This window comes from Perissodus microlepis, chromosome 22 (assembly GCF_051167445.1).
Source record: "Perissodus microlepis isolate ML-2025 ecotype Zambia chromosome 22, ASM5116744v1, whole genome shotgun sequence".
NCBI lineage: Eukaryota > Metazoa > Chordata > Actinopteri > Cichliformes > Cichlidae > Perissodus > Perissodus microlepis.
Window position 1 is genome coordinate 14,852,312 of NC_140481.1, and position 16,644 is coordinate 14,868,955.

Sequence of the window (16,644 nt, forward strand, 5' to 3'; positions counted from 1 at the left end):
GTCTTTTGAGGAATATGCAACATTCAAACAGAGGATGAATGCTACTTGGTGCAATGTTTGTACTGTAAAGATTAAGTAACAGATGAATAAAGACATTTGTTTTGGTTTATTTTATAAGACATGAAACAAATGTGTAACAGCTGAAGGTTGAAGCAGCTCTTAACCATAACATTGAACTTTATTTTCCTGATCCCTCCAAACTTTATTCATTGTCCAGGTGGTACATTCGTCCATACAGGCAGGTGGTGACTAAACCACCTTTCATGTTTGAATGTTTCATGGTCACTCTCCCGTCTGGAGCTTTCTGCAGACTCTCGGGCTGCTCCAGGAACATTCGGCTTGTCAGAATGGATGGGTACACGTATTTGGTGTCAAAGTTCCCCGCCAACAGGAAGTCCATTTTTGACTCTGCTTCTTCCACTTCCTGTCCACAAGAGCTCTGATCCAACCCTCCACAACGGACTACTGCACAAACCTGTAGATATTTAACATGTGACAAATAAAAATAGTGAGTTGTCAGTTTGACCCTTTTTAGAAATATTTCAGTCAGTTTCTAAAATTTTAAAAATATTACAAATTCTTTCATTCCTACCTGCAGTGCACAACGTCCTTCAACGGTGTGCAGTCCTGCAAATGCGCCGAGAGCATAGAGCTCTTTATGGTCTTGCAGTAACCACCTGTACTGCAGGCGGCAGCAGAAAGTGCCGTTGCACACTTTAACGTCACCTTGTGTCTCGTTTAAGAGGACAAATGTAAACGGGTCGTGGTACATGAAGGAGATGAAGGTGGGGTGAGAGGGATGGACCGAATCAGGAGAGTGATCATCACAGCTGTCTTGATGACAGCGTCCAGAGTCTGTAGCCACTGATGATGCAGACTCAACACCACCAGCCTCCACCTCTTTGGCTGCACTTTGTTTTACCTCCAGTGGCTCCAAAACTGGCACTCTGGCCACCAGCAGCCTGCCCTCCTCTGGGTCTCCTTTCCAGGCATGGTGGTAGGTGGCAGAAAAGGGGGTATAGATGCCGCTTCCTTTCATGATGAGCCTGTCATTGCGAAGGTTTGCAGCTAGTAGGGTGACATTGGCACCCAGACTGAATGCACTGTGAAACTGAACTGAATCCAGCAGGGGGAGCGCATTCATCCAGGCTGTTGGAAAGATCAACTGACGCACACCCTTAAAAAGGCACAAAGAAGAAACGATGGATATCAAAGTCAATCCCAGCAATGTTGGATATATATTCTGAGTGCGTATGTGATTATATTTTATACCATCTCCACCAGCACCACTGCAGGATCATGAAAGAGGATGTCAAAGCAGATGAAGAGGCCAAACTTCCCAGCAAAAGGTGTATCAAATGTTATGACTTCAACTTCTGGAGGTGTGTCAAAGGATTGCTCAAAGAAAAGGTTTTGTTTGTGGTAGCGTGCAATTAGAAGGCCGTCTGACCTGTATGAAAGAGGATATTTTAAACAGGTCAGATTATTATGTAGTCAGTGCTGCCAGTACACATTTCCATTTTCTACCACTTATCTGAGCTGGGGTCACCTCAGCTGGCTCTTTTCTATTTGGAGAAGTAACAGTTCCCTCTCAAATGAAAGAGCTCCTCACACTATCTCTAATAGAGAGCCCAGGCACCCACCAAAGGAAACTAATTTCCACTGCTTTCATCTGCGACCAGCATCCAAAGCTCGTGAGAGTAGGTGAAGGTAGGAATGTAGACTGACTAGTACATCAACAGCTTCACTTTTATGCTCTGCTTTCTCATCATCACAACAGATCAGTTCAGCATTCGCACTGACATAGTTGGTGCCCTAATCCATCTATCGATTTTTGGTTGATATTCTGTCTCTTTCCATAAAAAACTATCATAAAGTTGGAGACTGTTCATTTAATTGGATGTGAGCAAACTTACTAATTCAGCAGGAGATTAAATAACTGTTTTCACCACGCTAATATTCACTATTCAGTGTATGTGGCATTTCTTGCAGTAGCTTTCCCCATAGCTACTAACACGATAAGTTTCAACTTTGACTTCAACAAATATATGGTCTTTTTGGCCCTAAAGCCACTTTTTTGGTGGAAATGTTAAGAACTAGTCTTTTTTAGGCATTTACACTGCATCTGTGGAAAGAAGGTCTTTATTTGTCCACCCCTTTTATTTTCATATTAAGAGTTAACATGTACCTGAAAGCCACATTTGTGTTGAACTGCCAGCGCCCATCAGGAGGACAGGTAGAGGAGGGGCTGGTCTTCAGGGGACAGGGTTGCAGGTCGGGCATGTTGGCCACCAGGTAGAGGTTGTTACGACGAGCCATACAGCTCAATCTCTGGAGAACCTTTGAGTCACAAACATAATCAAATATGATGAGATTCAGACACAGTGAGATGTCGTGAGAGTAGAGTTTTCTTGCCATCACAAAATCTAAATATATGATTGTGAACCTCAGTGTTGTTGTGTCTTTCTGGCTCCGTGCATGGATTCCAGCTCTCCTCCTGAGGGTTGGGAATGGTTTCCAGGTAACCAGTGATAGATGTTCGAGTGAAGTTAAATCCATGAATACCATCTTCTGGAAACACCAAGATCTGGGCCCCCTGAGAGTGAAACGAAGATGACAGAGTAGAGTCAAGGACAGATAAGGACTTATTTATCTGTTATAATGCCATGTCAGTGGCTGTTTACTGAAGAAAATAATGATTATTTTTGACCATCTGATTTAAAATGAAGCATTCAGTGTTATTTTTCACATTTATGAATCAAAAATTGATACTTAAAGGGGAACACTTGTCAAAGGAGCTCAGATTTTATTAATGTAAAGTGGCATCACAGACTGCACTGAAGCAGTTCAGTAAAAAGGCTGACAGTTCGAGGAAACAAAACAGTGGACAAGTGATCAAAGTGTTTGGTAGTATACTGCTTTTGAATACAGTTTGTCTTAACAGCCACGGTTTTGTAAATTTTTGTAGAGAACTGGGGGCAAAAGTACAATTTTTCATAAAATTTCAATTTAAAATGATTTTTAAAAATTGAAATTAAATTTTAAAAAAATGCAAAAAATATGCAAAAAATTCTATCAAGTACCTTATTAGAATTTAAAATAAATGTAATGCTTTTGAATAGTTTTTTTTTCTTCTGCAGTCAGCTTAATTTAATCCACTATTGTTCATTATAAGGACAATGGAAGGATATACTACATTGAATTATGAAGAAGTGCAAATTAGTGAGTCATGCTGTTTTGCAACTAAAGACTTAAAACACATTTAAATGTGAGCATACTTGCTGGGCTGCACGGGCTGCCTGCTCCTCGTAGATATCCAGGTTCTTCTTCATGTGCTGCAGAGCATCGTGGCGGGACACGGGTGTGTGGGGATCCAGGTTCAGGATTATTTTGTGCTCGTACACAGCGGCAACATACGACGTGTCCACAGCGAAGACTGACACCAAATAAATACTGGCAAAAACCGTAATGACCAACAACATCTTTTCTCTCATTTCCTTCATATGAGCCATTACAGCTGTGCACAAGCTCGGACTGTAAATAAAAACTGAGAGGTCAGACCATGAGGGACGTCCGTGAATCTTGCTGAGTCATTTACATTTTCTAGTTAAAAAGTGACAAGAAGCTCCCGTTGCCAAACAGTGGGGTTTTCCCCAAACAGATCCTTTTAAATCATGAAGTACCAAGATTGTCAAAATGAAATAAATAACTATTCATAAATGAATTTTAAATAAAATGTGATTAAAAAAATTAAACACATAATTTACATGTACTTTAAGAAGAAGGGAGGAACAAGGGATGATTTATCAGAGTAGAGGAAGAGGAAGGTGCACATAGTTTGACTACAGCTTATGAAAAAGGTGAAGAAGACTACAAGGTTGTGTCACAGGAGAGTGTAGTTAGGCAACACTGAATGGACTGTAGGATGGCTTTAGATATAAATAAGAGAAAGTACAGGAAAGTATTCTAAGGAAGAATGTCAAGAAAGAAAAAGTGGGATAGTCAGGGAGATGAGGAAAGTAGACAGGACCACTGGGATGCCAAGAGAGGTGGCAAAGAAAAGTGCTTACAGTATGTCAGGCTGGGCAGGAGAAAAGGACTTCTGTCGATCGCCTCAGCACAGATCAAGCTGGAAAGGATGTGCAGCAGGTTGGGATGGTTAAGGATAGAGAATGAAATATTGCTGTTGTTGATGCTGTTTGTGAATATCCTTACTAGCTCTAAAGTACACAATGAAGCCAAGCTTATGTGTAAGTAAGCTGATGTCTCACAGTGAACTCTCATTTAGAACATTAGACTCCTGAGTGTAGTTGTCAAACAGGAACTAGCAAGTAACAAACTGTGTATTCAGTTCTGAGAAATGACTCCAGACCACATCAATGGGTTTTAACAGCATTAGTCCTGCCCCCTGAATGTGATGGGTGACGATGACAGATAAAAAAATAATGCACTGCACGGGAAACATAACATAACGAACTAAACAGCGAAATCATAAAATATGTATTTTTTTTTAAATGTATTTATTTATGCAAGTTTCAAAACTTTTACACATTCACAAACAGCGGGACAGAGGAACACAGACAATAAAGACAATAACAACAAAACAAAATCAAAAACAAAACACAGGAACAAACAAACAAAAAAAAACAAAAAAAAAAAACAGAGCAACAAACCCCACAACAGGGTACACAGCCAGCACTTATTAAGAACAGCAGAGAAGAAAAAAAAGCAACTGGTATACATGTCAAACAACTCACAATCCAGTGAGTCCAATCCACAAGATCAAATCCAAAGATCGCTAGGAGGAGCCGATAGCAATTATGCAATAACAGTTATGGGCAACAGCTCAGAATGAAAGCAGTTTAAACAACATGGTCAGGACCCAGGGCGTGAACTGTCCTTCTTAATGTGGTCTATAAAGGGCCCCCATATCTTCCTGAACTTCTCCATGGAATCAGACGTAGAGAACCGAATTGCTTCCAAGTATAAACAGGAGACCATCTCCTCGAGCCACCTCTTGAAGCAGGGAGGGGAGGCAGATTTCCACTCCCCCAGAATCAGACGTTTGGCAATCACCATACCAAACATGAGGGCCTGTTGAACAGCAAAGGGAAGTGCCAAGGAGTCGCTGGAGCAGCCCAGGATCACCATAAGACAGTCAGGATACAGTTGCCTATCGTAAACAATGCTATAGAAACTAAAAATACTAGTCCAAAAGGCTGTAAGCGTAGAACAGGACCAAAAAAGATGGCCAAGAGTACCGTCCACAAGTTTACATTTATCACATTTGGGGGAAACGTTAGGAAAAATCTTGTTCAATTTGGTTTTGGAATAGTGCAGTCCATGGACAACCTTAAATTGAATTAACTGAAGCCGGGCGTTAACAGAGCATAGTTTTATCCGGCTTAACACTTCAGCCCATAAATCGTCAGTGATAACCAAACCAGTGTCCCTTGTCCAAGCCTCTTTAATATGGCAAGAGGGGGCTGCCGAAGAAAAAAGGTTAACAAGCCGAGAAATTAAGTGTTTTGAGGTGGGAGGTTCGTTCATTATATTGTAAAAGACATGCTGTATGGGGATGGTACCTAAATTGCTTGACATAATTCCTAATTTGTAAGTACCAAAAAAAATGACTTGTAGGGAGATTGTACTTTGTCTGAAGCTGAGCAAAGGAGGCAAAATGATTGTCAATATAAAGATCCTTTATAGCAATTAACCCTTTGACAGGCCATTGTTTGAAAGCAGCATCCATTGTACTAGGCGTAAAGCTAGGATTGTGGCAGATCGGGGCAAAAGTTGACACTACCGGGAGGTTCAAGATTCTCTTAATTTGATTCAATATTTTTATGGAGTTGCAAAGAATAAAGTCATCACATGTACTTTTAATAACCGATTTTGAAAATAAGATAGCTGGCAAGGATGCTCCAGTGTGCTCGATAGCAGTGCTAAGCTCCAATTCGAGCCATTTAGGGCTGGACCCGCATCCCACAGCATCACCATAAAATATGTATTTTTAATTGATGTTTCAATCAATCAATCAATACTTGATGTTCAATCAAGTATTTATTAATTTAAAAAAATTAACTGATAATGTTATTTTGGCACTTTTGATCCTCTTTTTTTCAAAGAACTTTATTCAGAATATTGCCATAAAACAGGTCAGAATTTTCTATCTTGTTAATTATTTGTAAAAAGTTAAAAATTTAAATGGCAGTATGTTGTAGTTGAATTTCAAGCATACAAACCAATAATGTATATTAATAATAATAATTAATAATAATAATAATAATAATAATAATCTGGGATTTTTTTTAAAAATAAATATGCCTAGATAGATGTGTTTAAATGTAAAATAAATTGACAACATCTATAAAAGAATTTCCTGTTGTAAATGTGTAGTGTGGCTATAATAATGAGACAGTTATGTAACTGTCAAAATACATGTAAATGTAGACAATAAGGGCTCATTCGGTCAACTAATTTGGTAAATAATCATCGTCTACACAAACAGGAACATTTAATAAAATGCATGGCTCTCATCATAATATATTTTTCTTTTAGCAAAAGGCGTTTTAAACACAGGTACGATAAATTGTTGATAAGTGTATCGGACATGCCAGTGAACCAGTTTATCTCAGTGGAGCAGAGGATTGATAAACGTTAATAATTGACTTTGTGTTTACACTGCAAGGACACATTCAAACAGCTACTGTGACAAAGGCCAATCAGCAGCTATAAAACAAGACCAGGGTCCAGTCTCAGTGTCCACACTAAAAAACATCACCTCTTTGTGTAGCAAGATCGCTTGAGTGTGAGGGATCGTGGTAACAGAATGGTCCCATGACAGAATTTCATGATATATTATGTGACATTGATTTGAAAAAGCTTCATTATATTTCTTACTGCTGTGTTATGAAACTATTTATTTGCCATGTTTACATCTGAGCCATGGAGTTTCAGGGACTGACTGTCTGATTTGGAAGTTTTTTGCATTTGCTTGATGGTGCTAACGAGAGAACTATTCCTGAAAGAAATGACAAGAAAGCTTGTACAAGAGTATCAGGCGCATTGAAGAATAAAGGTGGTCATGCTAATTAGTGGCTTTCAAACCCTGCAGAATTGCTTTATATACTGTATTTCAAACTGCAGAGAAGGACCACATTAGTAATACTTGGCATGAACAGTGGTAACTGGAATGGGGTGGCTCTTAGTACATCACTCACCACCATATCTCCAACAAGCACAAAGCTTCATGATACTTTGCCCCTCCGAGGGCCTGACCACACCTCCTACAGCAAGCAAGAGCACCTGCTGTCCTCTGTCTCTGCAGACAGTGAAGTGAATGAGTTAGTTTCAGACCAGGGGCAGTTTTAACACTTTTAACATTTTCCTTCATAACTCACAGGTCCATGGAAATACACGAGTCATCTTTTGACTAAAAACTACACAAATATGTGCACGACTACTAATATGTTTCCACTAATAAGGACAAAACAACAAAATCTATTTTAATGCACGGAATCAAATTGTATCCATAAAACCAATTCTATTAACCATCTGTCTCTTAACACGAAGCAGTCTTCTTTGTGACCACATTACTGTAGTTGCGTCTAATAATGTAACTTTAAAAGATGTTCAGCCTATAAATTTTAGATGTCGGGTATTGTAAGGTGTGGGTCTCATTTACTAAATGGAGTGTAATAGAGTGTGAGCGCAATCCTGAAATGGCGCTCATAGGTGTGGTTAGTTTTATGGGTGGTTCACTAAAGTTAGGCTTTTTTTTATTAACACAGGCAAAGTCAGGTCATTTTAAAATAAAGTGCAAAAAAATGATTTTGGGGGGGAAATTAAATAAAAATGCACAATTAGTATTAAGTTGCGTGAGACAAACATTGTTAAATCAATTTGAATGATTCATTTGAATATTCTCTTCCTTATAATTTGTGCCTTGAGAAAGGAACACCCAGAAAAGATCAAGTAACAGATGACTAAAGACATCTGTTTTCCTTTAGCTGGGACAGACTCCAGCCTACCCCGATAAGCATAAGTAGAAGGGAATGGATACAGATGGAGAACACAGAGCAGCTCTTAACCATAACACTGAACTTTATTTTCCTGATCCCTCCAAACTTTATTCATTGTCCAGGTGGTACATTCGTCCATACAGGCAGGTGGTGACCAGGCCACCCTTCATGTTTGAATGTTTCATGGTCACTCTCCCGTCTGGAGCTTTCTGCAGACTCTCGGGCTGCTCCAGGAACATTCGGCTTGTCAGAATAGATGGGTACACGTATTTGGTGTCAAAGTTCCCCTCCAACAGGAAGTCCATTTTTGACTCTGCTTCTTCTACTACTTGTCCACAGGAGTTCTGATCCAACCCTGCACAACGGACTACCGCACAAACCTGTAGATATTTGACATGTGGCAAATAAAAGTGAGCAGGGTCCTGGTCAGTTTCTAAAAGTTTATAAATATTAAAAATTCTTTCATTCCTACCTGCAGTGCATATTGTCCTTCAACGGTGTGCAGTCCTGCAAATGCGCCGAGAGCATAGAGCTCTTTATGGTCTTGCAGTAACCACCTGTACTGCAGGCGGCAGCAGAAAGTGCCGTTGCACACTTTAACGTCACCTTGTGTCTCGTTTAAGAGGACAAATGTAAACGGGTCGTGGAACATGAAGGAGATGAAGGTGGGGTGAGAGGGATGGACCGAATCAGGAGAGTGATCATCACAGCTGTCTTGATGACAGCGTCCAGAGTCTGTAGCCACTGATGATGCAGACTCAACACCACCAGCCTCCACCTCTTTGGCTGCACTTTGTTTTACCTCCAGTGGCTCCAGAACTGGAACTCTGGCCACCAGCAGCCTGCCTTCCTCTGGGTCTCCTTTCCAGGCATGGTGGTAGGTGGCAGAAAAAGGGGTGTAGATACCGCTTCCTTTCATGATGCGTTGATCATTGCGAATGTTGGCAGATAGTAGAGTGACGTTGGCACCCAGACTGAATGCACTGTGAAACTGAACTGAATCCAGCAGGGGGAGCGCATTCATCCAGGCTGTTGGAAAGATCAACTGACGCACACCCTTAAAAAGGCACAAAGAAGAAACGATGGATATCAAAGTCAATCCCAGCAATGTTGGATATATATTCTGAGTGCGTATGTGATTATATTTTATACCATCTCCACCAGCACCACTGCAGGATCATGAAAGAGGATGTCAAAGCAGATGAAGAGGCCAAACTTCCCAGCAAAAGGTGTATCAAATGTTATGACTTCAACTTCTGGAGGTGTGTCAAAGGATTGCTCAAAGAAAAGGTTTTGTTTGTGGTAGCGTGCAATTAGAAGGCCGTCTGACCTGTATGAAAAAGAATATTTTAAGCAGGTCACTAACAGCTCTTTTTCACTGATGCAGCCAGTTCAGGATATATTACTGAATTATATTTATGTCATAACAAAAGTGCGAGCAAAAACATAATCCGAGCAAATAATTTCAGGCACAATGAAATTCCTCGCGCGTAAATTCGACAACTGTGCGCGTGGAACTCTGCAGCTGCACACACAAAGAAGCCATCACACACACGAGTGTCTGCTCTGCGTGCGCTGCTGCTGTTTCAATCTGTGGCAGGCAGCTCTCTGCGCTCGGAGAGAAATCCTGTTCGTGCGAATCAACTCACTTTTAACTTTGTTTGAAGACGTAGCCCAAAGGAGGATGGGTTCCTAATGAGATTAGTCAGTTTGATGGACACTTCAGGCTGCTGCGTTAAACCGAGTTACACTGTGGCAACGACAGAAATGCCGTTTTAAGCCATATTTGTTTACAATTTGAAAAGTAAAGTTTGCCAAATTAATTATCAGCCGTTATCGTTGCGGAAATACTGACAACTGTCACTGGATTACTTTAATGTTGAAGACATTTTAAACCTGAAAATTCTGGTTCCGAATCACCATAATGAGAAGCACACGTCATTCCTAAGAAACAGGTAACATTGTTTCTTAGTCAACTGAGTAAACTTAGTTTATAAAATGTGAACGAGATTAAAATTGTAGGGAGAAGATTATAGACCTGCACAAGGCTGGAATGAGCTTGGTGAGAAGGTGACATCTGTTAGTGTTATCTATTAATTCAAAGATTGTTGATCTGCTGTACCTTCTAAACCACAGCCACCCTATATGGATGTCTACCCCTGGGACCACTGTCAGCAAGAACACCATTGGTAACACACTACGGCAGGAAGTAGCATAGTGCCCAGGAAAGCGTATGTACAGGTCTGTCTTAAGTTTGCCAGTGAACATCTAATTGATTCAGAGAACGTTTGGGAGAAAACGCTATGGTCATGTAAAACCAAAATCAACCCGCTGTGCTTGGAGAAAGAGAAATGTTAACTCTAAACCAAAGAACACAATCGCTACAGTCAAGCACAGAGGTGGAAACATCTTGCTTTGGGGCTGTTTGTCTGGGTACAGGACAACTTCACTGTACTGAGGGGGCAATGAACAGGGTCATGTACTGTAAAATCTTGGACGATAACCTCCTTCCTTCAGCTAGAACATCGAAGATGGGTCGTCCTGACATGACAATGACCCAAAACACGCAACCAATGCAACAAAGGAGTGGCTGAAGAAGAAGCACATTAATGTCAGGGAGTGGCCTAGCCAGGCTCCAGACCTCAGTCTTATAGAAAATCTGAGGAGGGAGCTGAAACTGCAGATTGCCAAGCAGGAGCCTAGAAACCTAAAGGATTTCAAAGGTTTCTGTATAGAAGAGTGGGCCAAAGCCCCCGCCTGAAATCTGCAAACTTGGTAACCAACTACAACAAATGTTTTACCACTGCTTGCCAAAAAGGGTTTCTTTGCCAATCATAAAGTTTTGCTTGGGGATAAAATATTTATTTAACTTAATGCCATCAAAATCAATTTATTACTAAATATTTTTTCTGGATTTTTGGTTGATAGTCTGTCTCTTTCCATTCATTTGATTGGATGTGACCAAAATTACACATTCAGCAGGGGATCAAATAATTATTTCCACCACTGTAGTTGTTGTATTCAGTGTAGCTGGTATTTCTTGCAGTAGCTTCTCCAGTAGCTACTGACAAGAGAAGTTTCAACTTTGACTCTGTGGTATTTTTGGCAGTTTTGCCAACATTTTTTGATGGAAATGTGGAGAACTGCTCTTTTATTTAGGCACAAGCACTGCATCTGTGGACAAGAAGTCATAGAAAAATAAACCTTTTATTTGTCCGTTCTCTAGAAATCCATATTAAGAGTTAACATGTACCTGAAAGCCACATTTGTGTTGAACTGCCAGCGCCCATCGGGAGGACAAGTGGAGGAGGGGCTGGACTTCAGGGGACAGGGTTGCAGGTCGGGCATGTTGGCCACCAGGTAGAGGTTGTTACGACGAGCCATACAGCTCAATCTCTGGAGAACCTTTGAGTCACAAACATAATCAAATATGATGAGATTCAGACACAGTGAGATGTCGTGAGAGTAGAGTTTTCTTGCCATCACAAAATCTAAATATATGATTGTGAACCTCAGTGTTGTTGTGTCTTTCCGGCTCCGTGCACGGATTCCAGCTCTCCTCCTGAGGGTTGGGAATGGTTTCCAGGTAGCCAACGATGGATAACCGAGTGAAGTTAAACCCATGTATACCATTTTCTGGAAACACCAGGATCTGGGCCCCCTGAGAGTGAAACGAAGATGACAGAGAGATATGAGGTCTGTTGCAGTAACTTTTGAGTTACTTATTTCTACTTGCTCAAATGTCACACTGAATTTAACGACAGTGATCTGTGTGATGATGTTCATCAGCTCTCCTCTCTGGATGTCTTTTTAGTTGCCTGTCTCTCTCCACGTTTGATTCCATCTCTCTCACTCAGGTATTCTCTCGTGAACTTTTCACAGTACTGTTAAAGTTAGAGTTTTACATAAACACATTTACATACAAACATTTTACATGCATGTATGTACACACACACACACACAAACATATATATAGTTGTGTGTATACAGACATATATACATATAGTTTACAATATAGTCTGCTCCTATGCGTTATGGCAGGACTACACCTCTGGTAGTGACAGTAAACTTCATACAGGGTGAAGCATTAATAACTGCTATAAAGTGATACTAAAGGGTGGACAGTTGTCATATTAGACCATATGAACATCAATTACCAGTTCAGTAAAAAGTCAGAGATAAAGGAAACCTTACTGTAAGGCTTTTGAATCATGTTTGTCTTGATTTTCTTCTGCAGTAGCCTTAACTATATTAATTCTTGTCCATTACAAGTTCATTCATTTGAAGAACATCTCAACAGAAGTTGCTACAATTCATTGAGTAATGCTATCATGTGACTAAAAACATGAAACACAACATTTAAATGTGTGCATACTTGCTGGGCTGCCCGGGCTGCCTGCTCCTCGTAGATATCCAGGTTTTTCTGCATGTGCTGCAGAGCTTCGTGGCGGGACACGGGTGTGCGGGGGTCTGGGTTCAGGATTACTTTGTGCTCGTACACAGCGGCAACATACGATGAGTCTGCAGTGGAGTCCGTTGGACTGATGACAGATGCCAAATAAACACTGACCACAGCTATGACGAACAACATCTTTCTTCCAGTTTGCTTCACACGAGGCATGCCGGCTGTGCGCTAACACACACCATAAGAAGAGGGCAAAAGTCATCCACGAGGCACGATGACTCAGCTCAATTTTCTAGTTAAGACGTTATAAGAAACTCCTCGTGCCAAGCAGTGTGATTTTCCAAAAACAGACCCAAGGATGTGTTACATTAGCCGGAAACTTGAAAAAAACAAGAGCAAAACAACTTTATTTAGGACATTACCAAACAACAGAAGATTATTTTGTACCATCAAGACTTTAAGTACATGCAAAAATAAATAACAGCACTCAAGGTCAGATGATTAGAAACTTTAGTAGGCCGGGCTCTGTACTGTGATTGACCATGAAACCTGACTGGAACTTCTCAAAAAGGTTTTGTTGTAAGTGAGGACAAAGTTAATGAAGAATGACTTTTTCCAAAACGTATTAAAGTGTAACGAAGTTTAGAGATATGTTGATCATTTTTAGCAGAGGCTGAACAACCACCTGCCTGCTTGAAGACAGATGGCATAACACTAGTAGACAAAGAATTGTTGATGATGGAGGGGATACTTGGGCCTATTCCCTCTTTGCATTTGTGGCTGCTATCTTTGCAATTTCTATTTCAATCGTTGCATTTTCTTTTTTGTTATTTCATTTTCTCTCTTTGCCTCTTCTATTCCTTTTTAAATTTCTTCAAGGGCTCTTGGATTTCCAGGAACTTCTTCTTTGCTGTTTCAGTTTTCTGTTTTACAATGTCTGTGTTATTGTTTACTTTTTGATTTTCCATGTTTGCCTCTTCTAATTCATTTTTTACTTCTTTCTGCTCTCTCTGGAGTTTCATTAGTTCCCTTAGTTTCATTAGTTTGATGGTCCATGTTTATCTTTCCATTTCCTTTCTCCCCTCTTTCAGTTCTATTTGTACTTCTTGCATTTCAATCTTTGACTCTTGGGCTTGAGTTCTGCCACCTCTTCTTGCAGCTATGCTACTTCAGTTGCTTTCATTGCCTTCTTTATTTCCTTTTTGTTTTTTTTCTAGAGCTCTATGAACTTCCTTCATTTCCATCTTTTCCTTGTCCGTTGCCTTCTTCACCGTTTCACTTTCCTTCTTTACTTTTTGTATTTCTTTTATCTTCTGCTTCAGTGCTCTCTGGACTTCAGTCATTTTCAGTTTTGCTTTTTCAGTTGTCTTCTTTGCTATTTCCCTTTCCTTCTTTGCCTTCTGGATTGCTTTGTTCTCTTTTTCAGTTCTCTCTGAGAAAAGCTCACTTGTTTGAATTTATTTGCAGTCACAGTTTTAAACAATTCTGACAGTAAGCAGCTTTGATATAATTTGACACTAGATATCAGGTTTATGGGATTTTATTTAAAGGTTCCAATGAGGCCGCCTGCATGGCCACAGATGTGCTAGAAGCTAGAAGAGCTAGAAGCTCTACTCACGGAGAAACTCTGGGAGAAACTTGCTAAGCCTAGGAGGAGACAGGTATTCCAGCCCAAGCTGCCATGACATAACCTCACATACAGCTCAGCCACAAAGTGAACTAAGTCGTTTAGTTAAAGACAGCATGGGACCAAATGCCCCGAACCAGCCTGACATTTCTTCCTCTTAAGTTCAATGAATGGATGGAAGTTAAATGACTACAAACATAAAATCATAAAAGCCGCTAGTACCGACACTGGAGTTCCCTGAAACTGACTGTTCATTGTACTGAGCCTATATATAACGCACAGAGCTACCTGAGACACTGCACTGAATTATTGTTTCTATCTTAATGATTCCACCTGACTGGTTTGAGCTCAGATATTCTGCTTTTTCCTTTCGGTAGATCGAAGCATCTCATGTTGCTTTTGCTTCCATTTTGATGGAAGAAGAAGAAGAATGCTTCAAAGAAGTGGCATTCATGGTCTCAGTGAACAGTGTGCCAATCGTGGTCACACATTGCACGTGATTTTCAAAGCAGCATGCCTGTTCACCCCAACAGTCAATACATTGATCAAAAACTTTGAAATATGTATTGCTGTTTAGAGATGTGTAATGTTAGTGCATGCTAAGGTTTGCTATTGGAAATTGTTCAGTTCTGTTCTCTATTTTGATGACCACCTACACCACACGATGCTGTTTGAAAAAAAAATGTTGTTTTCAGATCCTTTCTTTTAAAATCTATGAAGTGTCTGTTCATTTTTTCTTCAAATTAGGTTTACATAAATGTTAGTGTTTCCTTTATGATGTTTTAATGCTTACACTACACTGTACAAGTCTACATTTGGGACATTTCTGTGACCCATTTCTGAGAGGGGGCTGATTGACAATGATTTGGAAGTGGATGCAAAAGCACATGGAGCGTGCTACAGTTTCCTTTTTAATATGACGGACTGAACACAGGAGGTATCTGCTTTTGACTATGCAAAGATTAATCTGATCCCATTTCTAACCTGTCTCTACTGTTTCAAGATTTCAATTTGTGTGTTTGTGTGTATTTTGCATTTGTTGGGGGAAAAAGTCACTTAAAACAATGGGCAAGGGGTCAAATTCTCTGTGTCTTGTCCTCCATTCGTCCACAGTCTCTGTGCCCTGAAGTAGGCTATCAAGCGTTTCCTCATTCATTGATGCACAAGTTTAAGTCAAGTCAAGTAGAGTTTTATTGTCAACCCAACAATATATACACTCAAGTATACAGTGTGACGAAATGTCGTCCTCCTGGATCAAAGGTGCAAACTGTTAAAATAAAAATGAAAAAAAAAACAAAAACTGAAATATACATACATACAACTATAGAGAAATAAGATAAACTACAACAGTATTGTACTTATAGTATATTTTTGTTAAAATATTTACACTTTAGTATATATTAACCTCTGGATGTGTGTATGTGTATATATATATATATATATATATATATATATAAAAAATTCTGAATCACATTTAGTGTTACATTTTATGTAGAGTCAGAATACTTTATTAATCTCTAAGGAAATGATGTAATTATACTGTAAGGTAATGACATAACTACTCTATCAAAGTGTAGCTGCTATTCAATATGAGGACTTTTGTTGTCCAAGAGTTTTATAAAAGTAAATATGTTTCATAGGAACCTCCACCAGTGCAACTAGACAACCCCACAGAACAGCAGTATGTGCAGTCAAAGAATGGCACCAAGGAGCAAAGTGGGGACAAACAGACCCACGTCAAAGAACAAGCAGAGACCCTGATCAACAAGCAAGTAGAGAGCCTCACCAAGGAGCATCAAACTTCTAGGCTCCTGGAGGATCATCCAAAGAGCCTGTCAGATGAGCAGACAGAGTTTTTTTGTTCTAGGTCTCGTTCCTTTATCTCCTCCTTCTGTTCCATGCTCCCAGTATATCCAAAACATAAAGAAGAGAGAGAAGCACCTCTCCAACAACCTCTACCACTTTTCCACCACCAGACCAGCCATCTCTGCAATCTCTTCATCCAACTGCTAGCCATGCCATCTCCCAGTCTTTAAATCAGGGTGGCCAACATGAAAATAAGAAGAGAAAGTAAGTTTTGTTTGGCATGGTATGTCTTAAGATTCTTAAGATTGTTGCATATGTTGTTCTAGAGAAATTACAAACCAGTGCACAGTATTTTATTCACGAGTTATTTTGTTGCATTTTGGTGGCCACTCTAAAATGATTCTGGTTAAATATGGTCAGTCCCTGACTTAAGAGGACTTTGTAATTCACCTTGATTTGACTGAAAAAACTAAAACTTACTTTGAGAGAAATGTTCAAATATGCAAGTCACCCCACCAACTTTCCCTTGTTGTGTGAAAACTGTCATGGTCCTGGGTCGGTGACCCAGCGCTTTAAGTTTATTATCATTTTTCTAGTTTATTCTGATTTTGTATTTGTTCTTAGGGTTTGAGTTGTGTGTTTCTATCATCCCTACCTGTGCCTCCCCTCTGTGTTCTGTTCGTGTCCCCAGTTGGTAGTGTAAAACAGTCTGTGAGGTTCCTGTTTTACTTTGTAGGTTTGTGTCTCGTTATGTCCATTAGTTCCAGCTGTGTCCCCGCCTG

General features: G+C 40.0%; 2 protein-coding genes across 2 annotated transcripts; both read right to left on the minus strand.

Annotated features, from left to right (window-relative positions):
- Positions 1-91: 91 nt before the first annotated feature.
- On the minus strand, positions 92-3,551 carry LOC146362743 (biotinidase-like). Its single transcript, XM_084920003.1, has 6 exons — positions 3,279-3,551; positions 2,447-2,596; positions 2,189-2,340; positions 1,273-1,450; positions 593-1,177; positions 92-475 (listed from the first exon to the last, which is right to left on the minus strand). The coding sequence occupies exons 1-6, from the start codon at positions 3,510-3,512 to the stop codon at positions 203-205; spliced, it is 1,572 nt and encodes a 523-aa protein (XP_084776129.1). The 5' UTR covers positions 3,513-3,551; the 3' UTR covers positions 92-202.
- A 4,530-nt stretch (positions 3,552-8,081) lies between these two features.
- On the minus strand, positions 8,082-11,652 carry LOC146362744 (biotinidase-like). Its single transcript, XM_084920004.1, has 5 exons — positions 11,536-11,652; positions 11,278-11,429; positions 9,177-9,354; positions 8,497-9,081; positions 8,082-8,404 (listed from the first exon to the last, which is right to left on the minus strand). Exons 2-5 carry the CDS (start codon positions 11,406-11,408, stop codon positions 8,132-8,134), a joined length of 1,167 nt encoding a protein of 388 aa, XP_084776130.1. The 5' UTR covers positions 11,409-11,429; positions 11,536-11,652; the 3' UTR covers positions 8,082-8,131.
- Positions 11,653-16,644: the final 4,992 nt, after the last annotated feature.

Coding starts and splice junctions, on each gene's coding strand:
- LOC146362743 (XM_084920003.1), bottom strand. CDS start 3,512: ATGGCTCATATGAAGGAAATGAGAGAAAAGATGTTGTTGGTCATTACG. Junction 1,451..2,188: donor AACACAAATGTGGCTTTCAG/GTACATGTTAAC, acceptor TCTTTCATACAG/GTCAGACGGCCTTCTAATTG. Junction 476..592: donor AAGGACGTTGTGCACTGCAG/GTAGGAATGAAA, acceptor AAATATCTACAG/GTTTGTGCAGTAGTCCGTTG.
- LOC146362744 (XM_084920004.1), bottom strand. CDS start 11,408: ATGGCTCGTCGTAACAACCTCTACCTGGTGGCCAACATGCCCGACCTG. Junction 9,355..11,277: donor AACACAAATGTGGCTTTCAG/GTACATGTTAAC, acceptor TTTTTCATACAG/GTCAGACGGCCTTCTAATTG. Junction 8,405..8,496: donor AAGGACAATATGCACTGCAG/GTAGGAATGAAA, acceptor AAATATCTACAG/GTTTGTGCGGTAGTCCGTTG.